Here is a 16,783-nt window from a genome sequence, read left to right as displayed (position 1 = left end):
ATTATCTGCCAAGTTGTTTCCAGTATTCCTGATAGTGGGCAGGACTAGTCACCTACACAAAACAACTGAAACATTGCACAAAAAAAAGGGGGGGTGCCACACAAGTTAGAAACCATAGCTATGTACCGGTAATTTACTTGATAAGTTACTTATATGAAAACCACTTCTAATGTCACCAACTAACACTTTTGCTAGGAATATTGTAGCAATTCAACTGGCAAATGCCTTAAAGTATGTAAGCCTCATCAATCTCAGGTTTATTTTTGCATGTAAATTCAAGTTTCCATATCCTTACTTACAATTTCGTGTACATTTGAATCTATGCTTATAAATATGACGTGCCTCATATAAAGTTTTCTTCAAACATTTATTAATTTTCATTAATGGAGATACAATAAAAATAAACTCTCTACAATATGTACCTTAGCTTTAACCGAATCCAAGCTTGATGGTGAAGCCTGAAGACTTGCAACAGAAGTTCCATCTTCAGCACTACAACCAAGAACTTCTTCTGCATCAAGTGACCTGCATCAGAAAATATAAATATGTACTCTTATCCTCCTAAATGTAATCATTCAGACGACTTTTATAATATTAATAAGATGTTACTGATACAGGGTCTACCCAAAAAACCTCGGTCAACAACACATACTACAGTAAAAGAACAAAACAATAACTTGAACTACTATACAAAAATGTTAAACTAAGATTTTAGAATGACTCATATTGACTCTGAAGGCAAAATGAAATATGTATAAATGAATAACTTCCCTCCTCCAATGCAATTCAGGCGGAGATATGTACCGTAAATGACAGCTTTGTAAGACAAGCAAGTGTGATTTTTTTAAAACCCTATTAGTGTTCATAAATGATGTGTCCTACATTAATTTGCTTCTCACAAGCATACCCAGACTACACACGAGTAAGGTTCTTACTTACATGAACCAGAGGTTCATACATTTACTGTTGGCAATCAAACAGCAGATGATCTAATTTATCAAAAAATAGTGTGCCTAGTTCATAAACATATAAAGCACTCCAATGATGGGTTCAATACTCAACTATGATACACAGTTGTCTCAATATTATTGGCTATTTCTTCACTAGATCTTCTGCCATGGTATCATCACTAGCTTAGCAAGTCTTTCCAGTATCCTCTACTTTCATAATGCTTTTCATGATGCCAGTCTATTTTCTTTTCTTGATAATTTGTCAAATGTCTTTTCAAGATCCACAAATACAGTACATCATATGGTATAACCTATTTCTTTCCTCATGGCACTTCTTCCTCCAGATGTTGGCTTATCATAAGAAATGCCTCTGTAACTGATTTCTGTGGTATAGAGCCACACTGAACTTTACAATTTTAATAATATTTCTTAGCCTTTTTTTCAACACCTTCTCCAGTATTTTCTATGCATGTACATTCCTCCAAACTTCTCACACTGTAGTGCACTGCCCTTTTCTTATGTATCTTATTATTTTCAAATTATTTTCCTTCTCCTAGTCATTTCTCTTTCTATTACATATTTCCATATATACTCTGATCAGCTCATCAATGACTGCTTTGCTTACTAGTTTTAGTAAACTGATTTTTATTCTTGTTAGTTCTAGAAATGTTTAATTTTCTAATTTTTCAGTGGCTCTTCTAACCACACCAGATAATACAGACTTCCTTTTTCATTTAAAATCTCTCCACTTATGTGGATTCTCATTCAAAAGGTTTTGACAATTGTACTCTCTTTATTCTGCTAATCCTTTTTTCTCTCATCCACTTTCACCTTTAGCATACTATTATTATAACACATCCTTTCCATCTTCCCTCAACCACTTCACTATCTCTAACATTTTCTGTATACCTCTCAACCATGTTCCATGCCCGTCCTCTGCAAAAACTTGAAGGTTATCCTTTTCTTCTCAACTCCTTTTTTTTTTTTTTTTTTTACATCTTGAGTCCATCATGACATCTATTTTTCTCTATAGCCATTCCTTGATGTTCATATCACACATTTCAGCTGCCTTTTACATGATGCCTTCTTTCAGTGGTTTTCATCTTTCATTTTTATTCTATAAAATAAAATAAATGCTGTAACTTCTTTCATTCTATGTTGACATTTTTACTTTTTGATGCCTATGTATTTTTTCTTTAAAATCTGTGGTCTACTTTTCCACCCTTGACTGAGACAATTATATTCTATGATATGCATTCTCCAAATCCATGAATGTAGCATTCACCTTTTTGTCTAAATCCAGTGCTCTTCCATTTCAGTTCTCCTTTTAACTGTCTCATTTCTTCAATCCAAATCCTACCAAACACCATGCTTCTATAATTCTTAATACCATAGACACAGTCACAATAAACATAAATAAAACTTGTGTAATGACTTGTAGCATGTGCTTATAAAAAAAATGACAAATTTTTTAATCAATTTTTTAATCAATTTGTATTTTTCATAGCTAACAAACCTGAGGTATTAACAATAGAATAATCTAGCACTAGCTGGAAAACCAGTAAAAACAATCAAAGATTGTAAAACAAGGAATCTGTGGCATCTGGCAACTTATGCATATACAGAGTGGATGCTTGGTCATCAGCCAAGACCGTACCCCAGCAAAATATTAGTCTTTCTTCTACTGCCTTGGAGTCCGCTATGATAATAGTTAGTATAATGTATTCTTTATGTAATAAAAAAAATCTGTACATGTTCTGTACAAATAAAGCCTTATTAAGTCCATGTATGAAGTGCTTATCACTAGTGCACATATAATAAGATATAGACTTACAGTTATTATGAACAGAAAAAATATAAATTACAGGCGGCCCGCGGTTAACGGCGCAATCACTCAACGGCGAATCGGTTTTACGGCGGTCGTCAAAAATATTCATTAAAAAAATGAGGCATTTTAAAGGTATCTTTACGGCACAAATTTCAGTTAACAGCGCCGCTAGCGCCGTTGTCTAACGAGTTCATACATATGTAGAAATGCCGTTCAGACCATAAAGGTTATGCAAATTATATCAACAAATTTTATGGAGAGTTATTACGTAGGTATTAGGGTAAAATATATGCCTCTGACGCTGTTCTATGCCGAAAATATCGAGTTACATAAGTGCAAATTTATTAGCTATGGATGTGTCGATTCATAATTGTTCATGCTTTTGTTTAAAATGTGTGTGAAAATGTATTACGTGAAAGGCATTTTTATTTCTGTACAGAAATATGATACAAAGGCAGCTTTTGAAACTGCCCTTCACGATACCAAATACGATGTTTTTTCATGTTCTTTCTTGTAAGCCGCCGCCTGCCGCTCTTCCGAAAATATAGATTTAAAAAAAGTGCAAATTAGCGATCGATGTGTCGATTTTATAAATGTTTTTGCTTTTATGTTTAAAATGTGTATGAAAATATATTGCGTAAAGGTATTTTCATTTTTGTACAGAAATAAGATACAAATTAAGGCAGCCTTTGTAACTACGCTCCACGTAGTCAGGGGATGGTTTTTCATGTTCGTTCTTGTCCGCCAGTTCCGAAAAATGCATTGTATTTTATTAATTATGCATCTGTTCCATAAATCCTTTAAAAAGTTATACATTATTTCACTGAATCCAAGAATATTGTATGTATTCTCATATTATTGTATTTTAAAATACTACGGCAAACTTAAGCCCGTATTCCGCGGAGCGGCCAATGTTGTGGTTTGAAATCAGCTGATGAATACGAGTCTGTTTCGCCATAACGCAATTCTGAGCGAATGCTCTTGCTTCTAGTTAGCATATAAGTCAAGTCTAGATACTTGACTTATATGAGACAAAGTTATTTTTCCTTATACAGCGTGTTTTTAGGTGGAAATATTTTTTGAATATGTCTCGTTGTGAATGTGAACTACTATTTTTTTCGTTAACAGATTACGTTGGCGGCATGTTTATTGCGCAAAAAATTATGTGATTCCGTTCGCAATACGTAATCCTATATATTATCGTAATACGAACTTACGTTATTTATCTTATATCGGCGTGAAACCAACAGTAAAATGTGTTCTTTCAAGCACAGTAGTTTTGATTAAAATGATTTTATCCCAATTTTATCTATGGTTGTGTGTGATGGCAGACGTTTACTGCAGTTTTATCCTTGTTGCCGATGTACGATAATAGTCATTAGCAGCTTGAACAGTTTTCTCAGCTTCAGTCATAATTAGGTTTAAATTTAACGGTATATTTCCCGATTGATCTTTAATCTATATTGATCTCTGATCTATAGCGAATAAAGTTATTACGTTAAGATATCTCAGTTCTATTCTATACATAACGCCATTTATAACAAATACGGTAATGTTGCACTGTAGTACGATGATCGAAATACAAGCCAAACAGATGTTATCCAGTTCGGTTGTACTTAGAAAAAAAAAAGTCGTTTTCTCGTTCGGTTGTTCATGGTTGTACACGTTCACGCAACGAGTATAACGTTAAAACCATACTTTCATCATTCTCTTGCTGTTATTGAACTTATGTAACTAGAAGATGGATAAAGTTAGGCCATTGTAATTTAATCTCTCATAAAATCGAACTATCTAAGACTAATGATCGTAACCTGAACACTACAGCTACCTGTACACTGTATAAACTTTATTATATCTTTACATACTCTAGACACCCACATGTACTGTACAGTAAATTCTATAGTACTATACTGCATAAATATAATTTTACTTATTGCGCCGTTGTGGGATTACGGCGCCTTTGACTGGTCTAGAGTTTTGAAAGAAGGTGTGCGGCGGCCGTAGGCTTTAGAATCGCTCAGCGTCGAAAATCGCTTGGCGTCGGTGGCCAGGAACGGAACCCCTGCCGCTAACCGAGGGCCGCCTGTACTTCTTTCTCTCCCTCATATTTGCTCACTAAAACCTTGTTTATTCTCTCTCAATAACCTTCATATGATGAGAACAATGATACTGCTGGATAATGTACAATGCCAATGTGGTGAGACACCCTATAGGTAATTGGAAAGACATCAGGCTAGCTTGAACCTTCCAACAGGGTGTCAAATGACCTAAACCAGAGATGTGAGGTGGACACTCCATAGAGGCAGGAGGCAGCACAACTTTACACCTACAAGTCACTTACTCTGTGTAAAGCTCAGCATGGTAAACTGAAGTTTTTGCTTGCCCAATGCAACTTTCTGGATATAATTTTTTACCCAGATTTTCAAATCAGCATAACTGAAACCTGCATACGTTAAGTGCTGACTGTTCTGAGAATATGGATATTAATATACATACCTTGGTGAAGCCCCTGCTTGAGTTGATGAGTTACTGTGACACTTATCAAATGCAGTCATAAATCTTGTAATGGTTGGCATAAGAATGCTTTTACTCATTTCTCTTCCAACACGTAAAGCCATAATGAACAGGCAGTCAATGACTCGACAAGCTAAAACTCCTCGTGCAGCTCCACCATGGGGAAAATTAACTTTTGTAGACGACAGAAGACGTATAACTGGGTACACAGCATTCCGTATCAATGTTTCCTGTAAGAAAATCAAGTGTTAATAAGAATTTCCACACAAAAAAACTATAAAATTCTAAATTGGGATTGGAATATATAATTTAGCCCATGGGCCAAAGACTGGGACCTATTAGGTCATTCAGTGCTGAAGGGAAATTGAAAGTATAAAAGGTTTAAAGGTATAACAGGAGGAAAACCTGTTGCAGCTGTTAGGAGAGGGTGGAAAGTAAGAAAAAAGGAGTCAAATGTATGTGTGGAAGTACAATAAAAAGGAATGAGTTCAAGCTAGGGGCCAAGGGGATGCTACAAAGAACCTTAAGTAATGAGGTGTACTGATGGCAATAACCCCCTACGGATATAAAATCCTAAAGAATGGTATTCCATCCACAATTTTGACAATTTTGTGGTATAAAAATTACAGAAACATTTATTAAAAACCAGCAATGTGTTATTGCAAGGAACAAGAAACAAATTGAACTTAAAAAGTGCTACGGGAGGGTTATCTCACTTGAAAACCATGCCCGTGAGTCAAGCATGGTACCATAAATGTACCCTTGCAACAAGTAAAACGGCCTTAGTTGCAACAACCTACAAGATACTGAAAGAAGAAAAGCCTAGCCATATGTGTAAGCCTGGTCCCACTGTTTTGCATGGCAAAACTTATATTCTTCTTGCACAAAATGTAAGTGATATCAGTTGAAAAATTTCTAGTCACAAAGAAATACCATTCCACATCATGTCGCACCTGTAAATGTTGAACAATTCTAAATGCCACTTGATTCTTATTCTTCCCAATAAATAATTGTGATTTTGAGTTCCAAGGCATTACCACACACCAACACTGTAACATGTCCTTTGTTTGCTTGAAACCTTGGAAGCTTTTTCCCATACCCCCATCAAATTTTTTTCATGGAAACACCTATCAAATAAGCTCATTTCATCGGATTACAAATCTGGCTTCCATTCAGGTCATGTTCAGGTATGAGCTATGCCAAGTTCTGACCACAGTGTTCATCAGCACTTGCATTGGCAGACTACAATCTCCCACTGCTGTTTTACAGTTAACTACATGAAAATCTTTAAAAGTTCTAAAATCATCAATCTGGAAAGGCTTACAGCACCATGATCTAGATAACTCAATGAAACATTTCACTGGGTCTGAGATTTGCATTCCTTTGATATACATATTATGCAGTAACTCACTTATAAAACACTTGGTCAAGCTCATCTAAACTAGGTCTCTTCATGACTTTCTGCTGAAATGTTATGAAATTTTCTTCAACAAGGTGTGCTTAATTTTACTTTCAGGCCCTAGATATGTGGAGAGTTAATATTGTAATATCCTGTTAAAATATTCCATCAACACCAATATCTATTCTTTTTAAAAATTCAATTATCTTATGGATTGGCAGTATCTAGAAAGGGTACCTTTGGAAGGCATTTCTGAACAAAACACCATGTTATCCAGAATTTGCACCAATCACGTTTGCTCACAATTCCAAACTGCTATTCAGCATAAACATGAATACCAATATGGCTACCACACCATATACTACTTGTTTTTAGTAGAGCATTAATGTCACTATGCATTCCATTGAAAATACATCAGCATCCAATTTTAATAAGTGATAGGTCCATTTCATTTCCCACCTCATCCTTCTCTCAAATGCTGGAAACTAGTAGCTCCAAAATCTCATTGGATGAGGATTAACTATTACTATCTCCTTAAAAACTGAATGGAATCAAATGGGCAAAACAACCATAATTTTTGTTCCAAAATATTTTAATTTTTTCCAAATAATCAAAGAATGGTAGGCATACAGATAATCATAAAATCTACATTATGGTCAGGGTTATTCAAAATACAGATTGCCAAATGGTCAAACTTCTACTACAATTTGCAAACACAAACTAAACCTTTAAAGAACAATGTTGATCTAAGGATATAAAATAGGAAAGATGGTTAAAATATAAAAAGAAAAGGGAGCAAAAAGCATACCTGCAAGTGCTCCATGAATGTACTGTCAGTAAGATATGGAAGAAGATACTGCAACAATGCCATGGCTCCTAAGAGACCACCTTCCATTGTTGTTGAAAGTTTGCGCCTACATGATGCCACCAACTCACATATATGACATAAATACTGGAGCAAAATTACTTGTTCCCCATAGAGACCTGAAACAAAAATTTTAATGAATGAAATTTCTGATAATTACCAGAACAAAGAAGGTACTGTAGCAAAATTACCTGTTCCTCATATAAACTTGAAACAACCCTAGCTTTATCATAGTGGAAAAAATGATCAGTAATGTTGACTTGCTCTCCATATAAACTTGAAACGTGTACCAAAAGATATATCTAAAACCATAACATGATATTGTTAAACTACAATAAAGTTTTGTACATACTTACCTGGCAGATATATACTTAGCTATAGTCTCCGACGTTCCCGACAGAATTTCAAATCTCGCGGCACACGCGACAGGTAGGTCAGGTGGTCTACCTTACCCGCCGCTGGGTGGCGGATGTACGAACCACTCCCGTAAGCTTGTCAGATTTTTCTCTTCCACCTGTCTCCTGAGGGGAGGCTGGGTGGGCCATTAATCGTATATATCTGCCAGGTAAGTATGTACAAAACTTTATTGTAGTTTAACAATATCATTTTTGTACATGAACTTCCCTGACAGATATATACTTAGCTGATTGGCACCCTTGGTGGAGGGTAAGAGACAGCTCAATAATACAGGTAAGACGGGAAACAACTAATGTTGTAGGATATAAAAACCTTGGTTCTCACCTTTTCAGGATGAAGACTTCATAGATACTATCTCTGAGTCTGCATTGCCTGGAGAGCTACAGCTAGGACGTGACCTGATGCTGAAAGACTCTCGGATCTACCACTGGGATATGTGATCCCCTATTGTGGTAGAATCCAAGTCGGATGCTGTTAGAGGGACCTTGTCCGCTTACCTAACAGATCCTTACCACTACCTCTGCAAGGAGCCAAAACCCACCAGACCACCTAACCAAAATACAAAGGGTTAATATTACGACAAAAAGAGGTGCCTCCTGCAACCTCTTTCAGACAACCAAAAAACAATATAAAATATAGGGTAACATATAAAAAATTTACACAGGATAAGTTTCAGCTCCCTGCCCCAGCACCGAATCCGCCGATACGAAAGGACCCAAGGCGAAGCATTTATCATATGTGATTTTTACATCACGTAGGTAGTGGTTTGCGAAAACCGATTGGCATCTCCAAAAAGTCGCCTCCATCAAGTTCCGCACAGACATATTTTTTCTGAATGCAAGTGAAGTTGCGATGGCTCTCACCTCGTGAGCTTTCACTTTCAGTAGTTTAAAATGTTCTTCCTTACAAGCAACATGTGCCTCTGTAATAAGGCTTCTCAGAAAAAAGGAAAGAGCATTCTTCGACATGGGCCGAGTGGGGTCCTTTACAGAGCACCAAAGCACATCTTGATTAGCCTTAAGTTGTTCCTTCCTCTTAAGGAAATACTTCATAATTCTCATAGGGCAAAGAGTTCTTTCAGGCTCTTCCCCTACTAGAAAAGATAAACTACGAACTTCAAAGCTCCTGGGCCAAGGCCGTGATGGGTTTTCATTCTTTGCAAGGAAATTTGGAAGAAACGAACACACCATCGAATCTTCCTTAAACCCTACATTGCCCTCAATAGCTTGGAGCTCACTCACTCTCTTAGCTGTAGCAAGGGCCAAAAGGAAGATAGCCTTCTTCGTCAGATCCTTGAAAGAGGCTAAGCTAGGAGGTTCGAATCTAGACGATCCAAGGAATTGTAGAACTACGTCTAGATTCCAGTTTGGTACCACATGAGGACACTTAATGGTTTCAAATGATCTAATAAGATCATGCAAGTCCTTATCATCGGATATCTTTAAGCCTCTATGCCGAAATACCGCCGCCAACATACTGCGGTATCCCTTAATAGTTGACACAACTAGATGACATTCTTCTTTGAGGAAAATAAGGAAATCCGCAATTTGGGTCACAGAGGTACTGGAAGAGGAAATGTTCTTCCTCTTGCACCAACGTCTGAAGACATCCCACTTTGACTGGTATACACGCAAGGTGGAAGGTCTCCTCGCTCTTGCGATTGCTTTAGCAGCTGTTGCTGAAAAGCCTTTCGCTCTGACCAAACTTTGGACAGTCTGAAGCCAGTCAGACTGAGAGCGAGGAGATTTTTGTGGTACCTGTCGAAGTGGGGTTGTCTGAGTAGATCGCTCCTTAGCGGGAGCGATCTTGGAAGGTCCACCAACCATTCCAGTACCTCTGTGAACCATTCTTGGGCCGGCCAAAAGGGAGCGATTAAGGTCATTCTCGTTGAATCGGACTCTACGAACTTCTTGATGGTTAGCCCCAGGATCTTGAAGGGGGGAAACGCGTAGACGTCGAGTCCGTTCCAGTCTTAAAGAAGAGCATCTATTGCTAATGCCTCTGGATCCGATATCGGAGAGCAGTAAGGATCCAGCCTCTTGTTCTTTGACGTGGCAAAGAGGTCTATGTGTGGCCTGCCCCATAACTTCCACAGGCTCTGGCATACATCCAGATGAAGGGTCCACTCTGTGGGAAGGACCTGATCTTTCCTGCTGAGGAGATCTGCTCTTACATTCCTTTCTCCCTGCACGAACCTGGTGAGAAGCTTGATTCCTCTTTCTTCTGCCCACAGAAGAAGGTCTCTTGCTGTCTCGTACAGGGAGAAGGAATGCGTCCCCCCCTGTTTCCTGATATATGCCAGAGCTGTAGTGTTGTCCGCGTTGACCTGCACTACCGATCTTCTGACTTTGGGCTCGAAAGCCTTCAGAGCCAACCACACAGCCATCAACTCCTTTCTGTTGATGTGCCAGGCTACCTGGTCCCCCAACCAGGTACCTGACACTTCGCTGGTTCCCAGAGTTGCACCCCACCCCGTGTCCGACGCGTCGGAGAACAACACCAGGTTGGGGGTCTGTGATTGAAGAGACAGTCCCTTCGCAAAGAGGTTGGGATCTGTCCACCATAAGAGATGTTTCTTGATGTCCTGGGATAACGACAGGGAGAACGTCAAATCCTGAGAACGACGACTCCAATTCCGATGAAGAAAGAATTGGAGCGGTCTCAGGTGCAACCTTCCTAGGGAAACGAATTGCTCCAGCGAGGAGAGCGTCCCCAGCAGACTCATCCACTCCCTCACTGTGCATACTTCTTTCCCTAAGAAGGTTGTTACTCTCTCGAATCCTCGGGCTATCCTTTCCTGCGAGGGAAAAGCCCGAAAACTCAGAGTTCATCTGTATCCCGAGATACACACACTCTTGCTCGGGGAATTAGTGACGACTTCTTGAAATTGACGAGAAGTCCCAAAGCCTTCGTCAATTCTAAAGTTACTTGTAAGTCCTTCAAAACAACGATCTTCTGAATTGGCCCTTATTAGCCAATCGTCGAGGTACATGGATATCCTCACCCCTTTCAAATGAAGCCATTGAGCCACATTCCTCAAAATCCCCGTGAACACTTGAGGGGCCGTCGAGAGGCCGAAACACAGAGCCCTGAAACTGAAAAATTTTCCCCCCCCATCATGAATCTGAGAAACTTCCTCGAGGAAGGATGGATCGGTACGTGGAAGTAAGCGTCCTGTAAATCCAAGGAAACCATCCAGTCCCCTGGACGAAGTGCTGCCAGCACTGATGAAGGCGTTTCCATCGTGAACTTCTTCTTTTCTACGAAGAAGTTCAAGGCGCTTACATCCAACACCGGTCTCCATCCCCCTGAGGACTTCGGAACTAGGAAAAGGCGGTTGTAGAAGCCCGATGAATGATGGTCTGTCACTAGTTCGATAGCCCCCTTCTCCAGCATCTGATCTACTGCTAGATGGAGAGCTTGATTCATGATGGGGTCTCTGTACCTGGCCGTCAGTTCCCTTGGGATGGTCGTCAAGGGAGGTCTTTCGACGAAAGGGATGAGGTAACCTCTCCTCAAAATAGAAAGGGTCCAAGGATCCGCCCCTTTTTGGGCCCAGACTTCTGCAAACTCTAAGAGTCTGGCGCCCACCGTTGTTTGAAGGACTTGCAAGTTATTTGGGGGCTTTAACAGACTTGGCGAAAGTCTTACCCCTTCTTGAAGGTCTACGACCTCTAAACGTAGAGGTTCTTGATGAAGACGCCCTTCGAAAGGGTTCTCGAACACTTGCTTTTTCCTTCTTAGCCTTGGTAGGGAAGGAAGGGCGAGGTTTTCTTGCCGACTGTGCCAAAAGATCCTGGGTGGCTTTGGCCGACAGTGATCTTGAAATGTCCTGCACTCGATGTTTAGGGAACAACTGAGCAGACAGAGGAGCAAACAGCAAAGAAGACCTCTGGGCATGGGAGACAGACTTCGTTAAGAAGGAACAATAAACCGACCTCTTCTTCACGATCCCGGCCCCATACAGGGAGGCGATTTCACTCGCTCCGTCTCTTACCGACTTGTCCATACAAGACAAACACACATAAGATTTTCTGGCGAAATTGACTCTGGCACTTCAATTTTCTTGGCTAGGACTCCCAACGACCAATCAAGGAAGTTAAATACTTCTAGCACTCTAAACATGCCTTTGAGCATGTGATCCAATTCATTCATTGCCCAAGTCGTCTTAGCAGAGTTAAGGGCAGTTCTCCTTGTCGAATCTACCAGCGCCGAAAAATCCGAATCAGCCGAAGACGGTAGACCCAATCCTAAGGACTCTCCTGTTTCATACCAGAAACCAGCGCGTCCTGATAACTTCGAAGGAGGAAAAGCGAACATCGTTTTCCCCGCTTCTTCTTTGGAAGCCATCCAGGAACCAAAACTCCTCAGTGCCTTCTTCATAGAAAGAGTTGGCTTCATCCTCACACAAGAAGAACTCTTCGCTGTCTTCGCCGTTGAAAAAAGTGAGTGAGGAGAAGGAGGAGCCGTAGGAGAAAGGGAATCCCCAAAAACTTGCAAAAGTAGCTCTGTAAGCTTCTTGTAGAAGACACAGCAGCAGAAGTGTTCGGTTCCTCATCCGAACCTTCTAGGACGTCTTGTCGAGGCGAGCGCGGAAGATCCTTAGGTGACGAAGGGATCCTAGTAGGAGTTGAGCGAGAGGTTGGAGAACGCCCTCTCTTAGAAGAGTTCACATCCACTGGAGAATGAAGAGAAGATCTGGGATGTCTACGATGAGACTCCCTCTTCGAGGTAGACGGAATCTCAGCCGAAGGAGAGGTAGGGCTCCTACTCCGAGAATCCTCGGAAATATCCACAGGGCGCTTACGAGGAGGCGAGCGCCTACTATACTCTTTGCGCCTATCCCGAGGCGAGGGGCTGCCAGGAGAAGAGCGCCTATCGAGAGCAGAGCGCTTGCGCGGCTCTCCATACCTGTCCAGTTGCGTACGATCAACGGAAGTTCGACTGGAAGGCGAAATGCGCCTACTAGGAGAAGGCTGCTTGCGAGACTCTTGACGTCTAACAAGAGGGTAACATTCAGGAGAAGGGCGCTTCAAAGCTAACGAGCGCCTACTTGGAGAAGGGCGCTTCCGAGATTCCTGTTGTCTACCAAGAGACAAACGGTCAGGAGAAGTGCGCCTAGAAGCGGGAGAGCGCCTACACGGAGAAGGGCGCTTGAAAGACTCTTGTTGTCTGCCCCGAGGAGAATAATCAGGAGTATGACGCCTTAAAAGAGACGAGCGCCTACTAGGAGATCGATGTGCAGTAGGCTCTTGGCGCCTACCTTGCGGGGAGCGGCTAACAGCAGGCCGTCTATCATGCACACGACTCCTACCAGACTCTTGATGCCTGTCAGGAGAGAAGTCACGATCCGACACTCGAGGAGAGTGACATCTGGACGAAGAACGCCTACTTGCATAAGGGCGCCTTCTAGAATCTTGAGGCTGCTGAGGAGAAGTCTCACGCGAGGGAGTTGAAGAAATAGCGTGATGAGCAGGTGCAGTGCGCTTACCGGAAGCGGGAATCCAATCTGGAGAAAAAACTTCTTTCTCCATAGAGCATCCTACGATGTTTGGCGCCTTGAAGTCGAAAGAGAGCCAGCGAGCGAGGCGCTCACGCGAGCCCCTAACTTCATACGAAACCTCCCCATATGAAGGAGAACGCCTAAAACGAGGAGAACGATCCTCTGAAGAGCGGCGCCTAGATCTCTTGATCGGAAGAGAAACGTCCTTCTTCCTACGTGATCTAACTGCTAGAGAGTCTGCTAGCGCCGTGATCTGAGCTTGAAGTCCCGCGAGTACTCTCGTAGGCGAAACTTGTTGTTCTTCCTCGGAAGCAGGCGCCGAGCGCGGAGCGCGAGAAGAAGAACGATCACAGGATTTCTTGGGTTTCTTCGCCTCCACCGACGATTCTTCCGGGAAAACCTCCGGACTAGAAGCCAAAGGACTGCAGGGAGCCTTCCAAGCCCTCTTCAACGGGCGCGACGCATCCGGGGAGTTCCAACCTCTCTTCGGAGAGGGAGACGACGAAGAGGAGAAGCATTGGCGTAGTAGCTCCTTCTTGTAGCGATCCGAGGCAGCCTGGGAGCGTACTTCAGGATCTGCCGAGGGGACGCCTGACCGGTGGGGGTTCTCCCTAGCCCTCTTGCGGCTTTCGACTTTCCTACTCCACTGGAACTGGGAGTCTGGAAGAGGTCTAGGCCTAGAGGCACTAAGAAGCCGGTCAGACGCACCCTCCACAACACTGGGGACACTGCACTGATCACTAACACTCTCCTTACCTTCCAACTGACGAATCTTCTGATCCATAGAACGAATCGTGGCTCTCAGAGCTGCTGCCTCCGAAGGCGAATCTTCGGCTTCGGTGCGGGGAGCAGGGGCTGCAACTTGGGAAGAAGGTTCTAATTCTACGTTAGTATTAGGATCCACATCCAACTCACTCATTCTAGATCTACTAGAACTTCTAGAGGAAGCCTTACGCACTCTATCACGTTCCAACTTCCTAACATAAGAAGAGAGAGCCTTATATTCTTCTTCATTCAATCCCTTACATTCACTACAAGGGTTAGCAAAAGAACATTCATTCCCCCTGCATTTCATGCAAACCGTGTGGGGGTCTACCGAAGCTTTCGGCAACCTCACCTTACATCCTTCATTCACGCAAACCCTAAACAAAACCGAAGTTTTAACTACCGAATCTAGGTCAGACATCGTTAAAGAAAATCAAACTCAAAATCAAACCGGTCCACAATCAGCGTATGCCAAGCCAAACAAAGCGAATACGTCACCAAAAGAAGTCCAAATAACTCCAGGCAAGCGAGAATCGAAAAACTATCGAGAGGAACCGACAACAGTTGTTATCGTTCCCGCGACAGAGAAAAATCTGACAAGCTTACGGGAGTGGTTCGTACATCCGCCACCCAGCGGCGGGTAAGGTAGACCACCTGACCTACCTGTCGCGTGTGCCGCGAGATTTGAAATTCTGTCGGGAACGTCGGAGACTATAGCTAAGTATATATCTGTCAGGGAAGTTCATGTACAAAAACTATTTACATACATATGCAAATGACTATGTTTGCAATTTCTTGAGCATCCACTACAAATTAATGAAATTTATAAAACAATAAAAAGTTAAGTTTTGAAGATATTAAGGTTCATAAACCACATGACTTACAGTTACACTAAAATACTAATTACTATAATGTCTTTGTTTATTTTATCAAATATGAATCTCAATGGAATATTTAATATACTTTTTAAAATCTTTGGAAAAGATAGTTACATATTTGAACTTCATAGGTTCATTGGTTTCCAGCTTTCCACTGATTTTTTAAAATATTCTTCCTTCTAGTGCTAATGGTTTAATGAATGCATCATTAGAAAAATTACCAATTACAAGCCAGCCTTTGAGTAAAGATATATTCATAAATCAAAGTGTACAAAATAACTAGCTTACGGTTATAAATTCACAATTTTTCTGTGTACTTTACATAAACCACTCACATGCAATTTCTGAAAGACAGTGCAACACCTTGGCAGCAAACCTATCGCCAAGAATTCGTTTTCGTGTCACTGATAATTCATCCCTAGGGTCAGTAGGTATTGGGTTCAAAGCACCTGAGTCTGGCAAGTAGCAGAGGGTCAGCATTCGTAAGAGATTGCGAGTCACGTAACGGGAAGTAAGAACTGGTCCAAGCCTCCCAGCTAACCACAATACACTTTCACAACACACATCCGACATACTATGATTAAGATCAACCTTTTGCTTGTCAACACTTTCCACATCTCTAAAAATGCTCTTCATGTTGTCTTTGTTTCCTCCATCCATATCCACAACTTCATCACACGAATCCTTGTCCAAACGAAAATCTGGAAGTGAAGTAGAGTACTGTTCATTTATCTTCATGCCTGATGTACCATTCGATCCATATTTAGGAATTGAAATGCTGTTTGTTGCGGATACAGTAGATACTGAGTAAGCAGTAGCCAAAGGAGTTGGGGTATCTGGATCACTGCTTCGCTCTTCCTCTTCATCGCCACTCATTGATGGAGAATGTGGTGAAGGGCATAAGGATGGGATGGATCCTAACCCTTCTTGCATAGATACTTCTTCTAGACTTAGTGTTTCAGATGCCAAAGGAGATCTGTTAACCAGAAAATATAAATTTTCATAATAAAATCTATTACGTATATGGATACTTACCTACCATTCAAGTTAGCTTATACTCCTGCACTGACAGGCAAGTCAGCATTAAAACAAGGTCGAATGGCTGCCTGGATGACTGTCTAGTACACCTGTTCTCTACCAGGTGTGTTTTGAATGTTTTAATTCTTGTTATATGTTTCTTTGACACCCCACTAAGTTATAGGGAGGCTGGTTGGGGTCCACTTTAACAATGGGTAAGTATCCAAATAATAAATTCTATTATGAAAATTTATATTATTTGGGATGAACCTTACCTACTGTCAAAGTTAGCCAATTCCCACATTCAGAAGAGGATGGTGGGTAGTACAGCTAGACAAAATCCACTCAGCCAATTGAGCTAAAGGTTCCTTGCATGAAACCCAAAACATTTTTACCTGATCTGGAATACCTTTTGGATCTTAAGGCCACCAGAAGTTGGATTCCATTCAGGGAACAAGGCTCTCATATATGTGCAGCAAAGAGGAACCTTGCAGAGGAAACCACTCCAATTCAGCCAGAGTGAAACAGAAGTGCCATGAGGGGACACCTGTGCCTGGGTCCAAAAGTCCTATAAAATAACAGTCACTAAAAGTAAACACCTTTATTATATAAAAAGGTACACTCCCTACAATATATGTACCTTCATG

The 16,783-nt window shown here is 41.2% G+C and overlaps 1 protein-coding gene across 3 annotated transcripts in view; it reads right to left on the bottom strand.

Moving 5' to 3' along the window:
* LOC135214757 (WD repeat-containing protein 81-like) overlaps positions 1–16,783 on the bottom strand; it is a 211,296-nt gene that overhangs the window by 39,052 nt on the left and 155,461 nt on the right. For all 3 annotated transcript variants that reach the window (XR_010314462.1, XM_064249109.1, XM_064249110.1), the window contains exons 16-19: positions 15,455–16,095; positions 7,500–7,675; positions 5,275–5,522; positions 423–525 (exon numbers count right to left, since the gene is read on the bottom strand). Coding sequence is in view for 2 of the 3 variants with exons in the window: in XM_064249109.1 (XP_064105179.1) it covers positions 423–525; positions 5,275–5,522; positions 7,500–7,675; positions 15,455–16,095 (1,168 nt within the window). In the remaining variant the exon portion in view is untranslated. The remainder of the gene's footprint in view (positions 1–422; positions 526–5,274; positions 5,523–7,499; positions 7,676–15,454; positions 16,096–16,783) is intronic.

Source organism: Macrobrachium nipponense, chromosome 46 (assembly GCF_015104395.2).
Source record: "Macrobrachium nipponense isolate FS-2020 chromosome 46, ASM1510439v2, whole genome shotgun sequence".
Taxonomy (NCBI): Eukaryota; Metazoa; Arthropoda; class Malacostraca; order Decapoda; family Palaemonidae; genus Macrobrachium; species Macrobrachium nipponense.
Note: the sequence above shows the minus strand (reverse complement) of the source record. Positions and strands in the feature narration are given on the sequence as shown.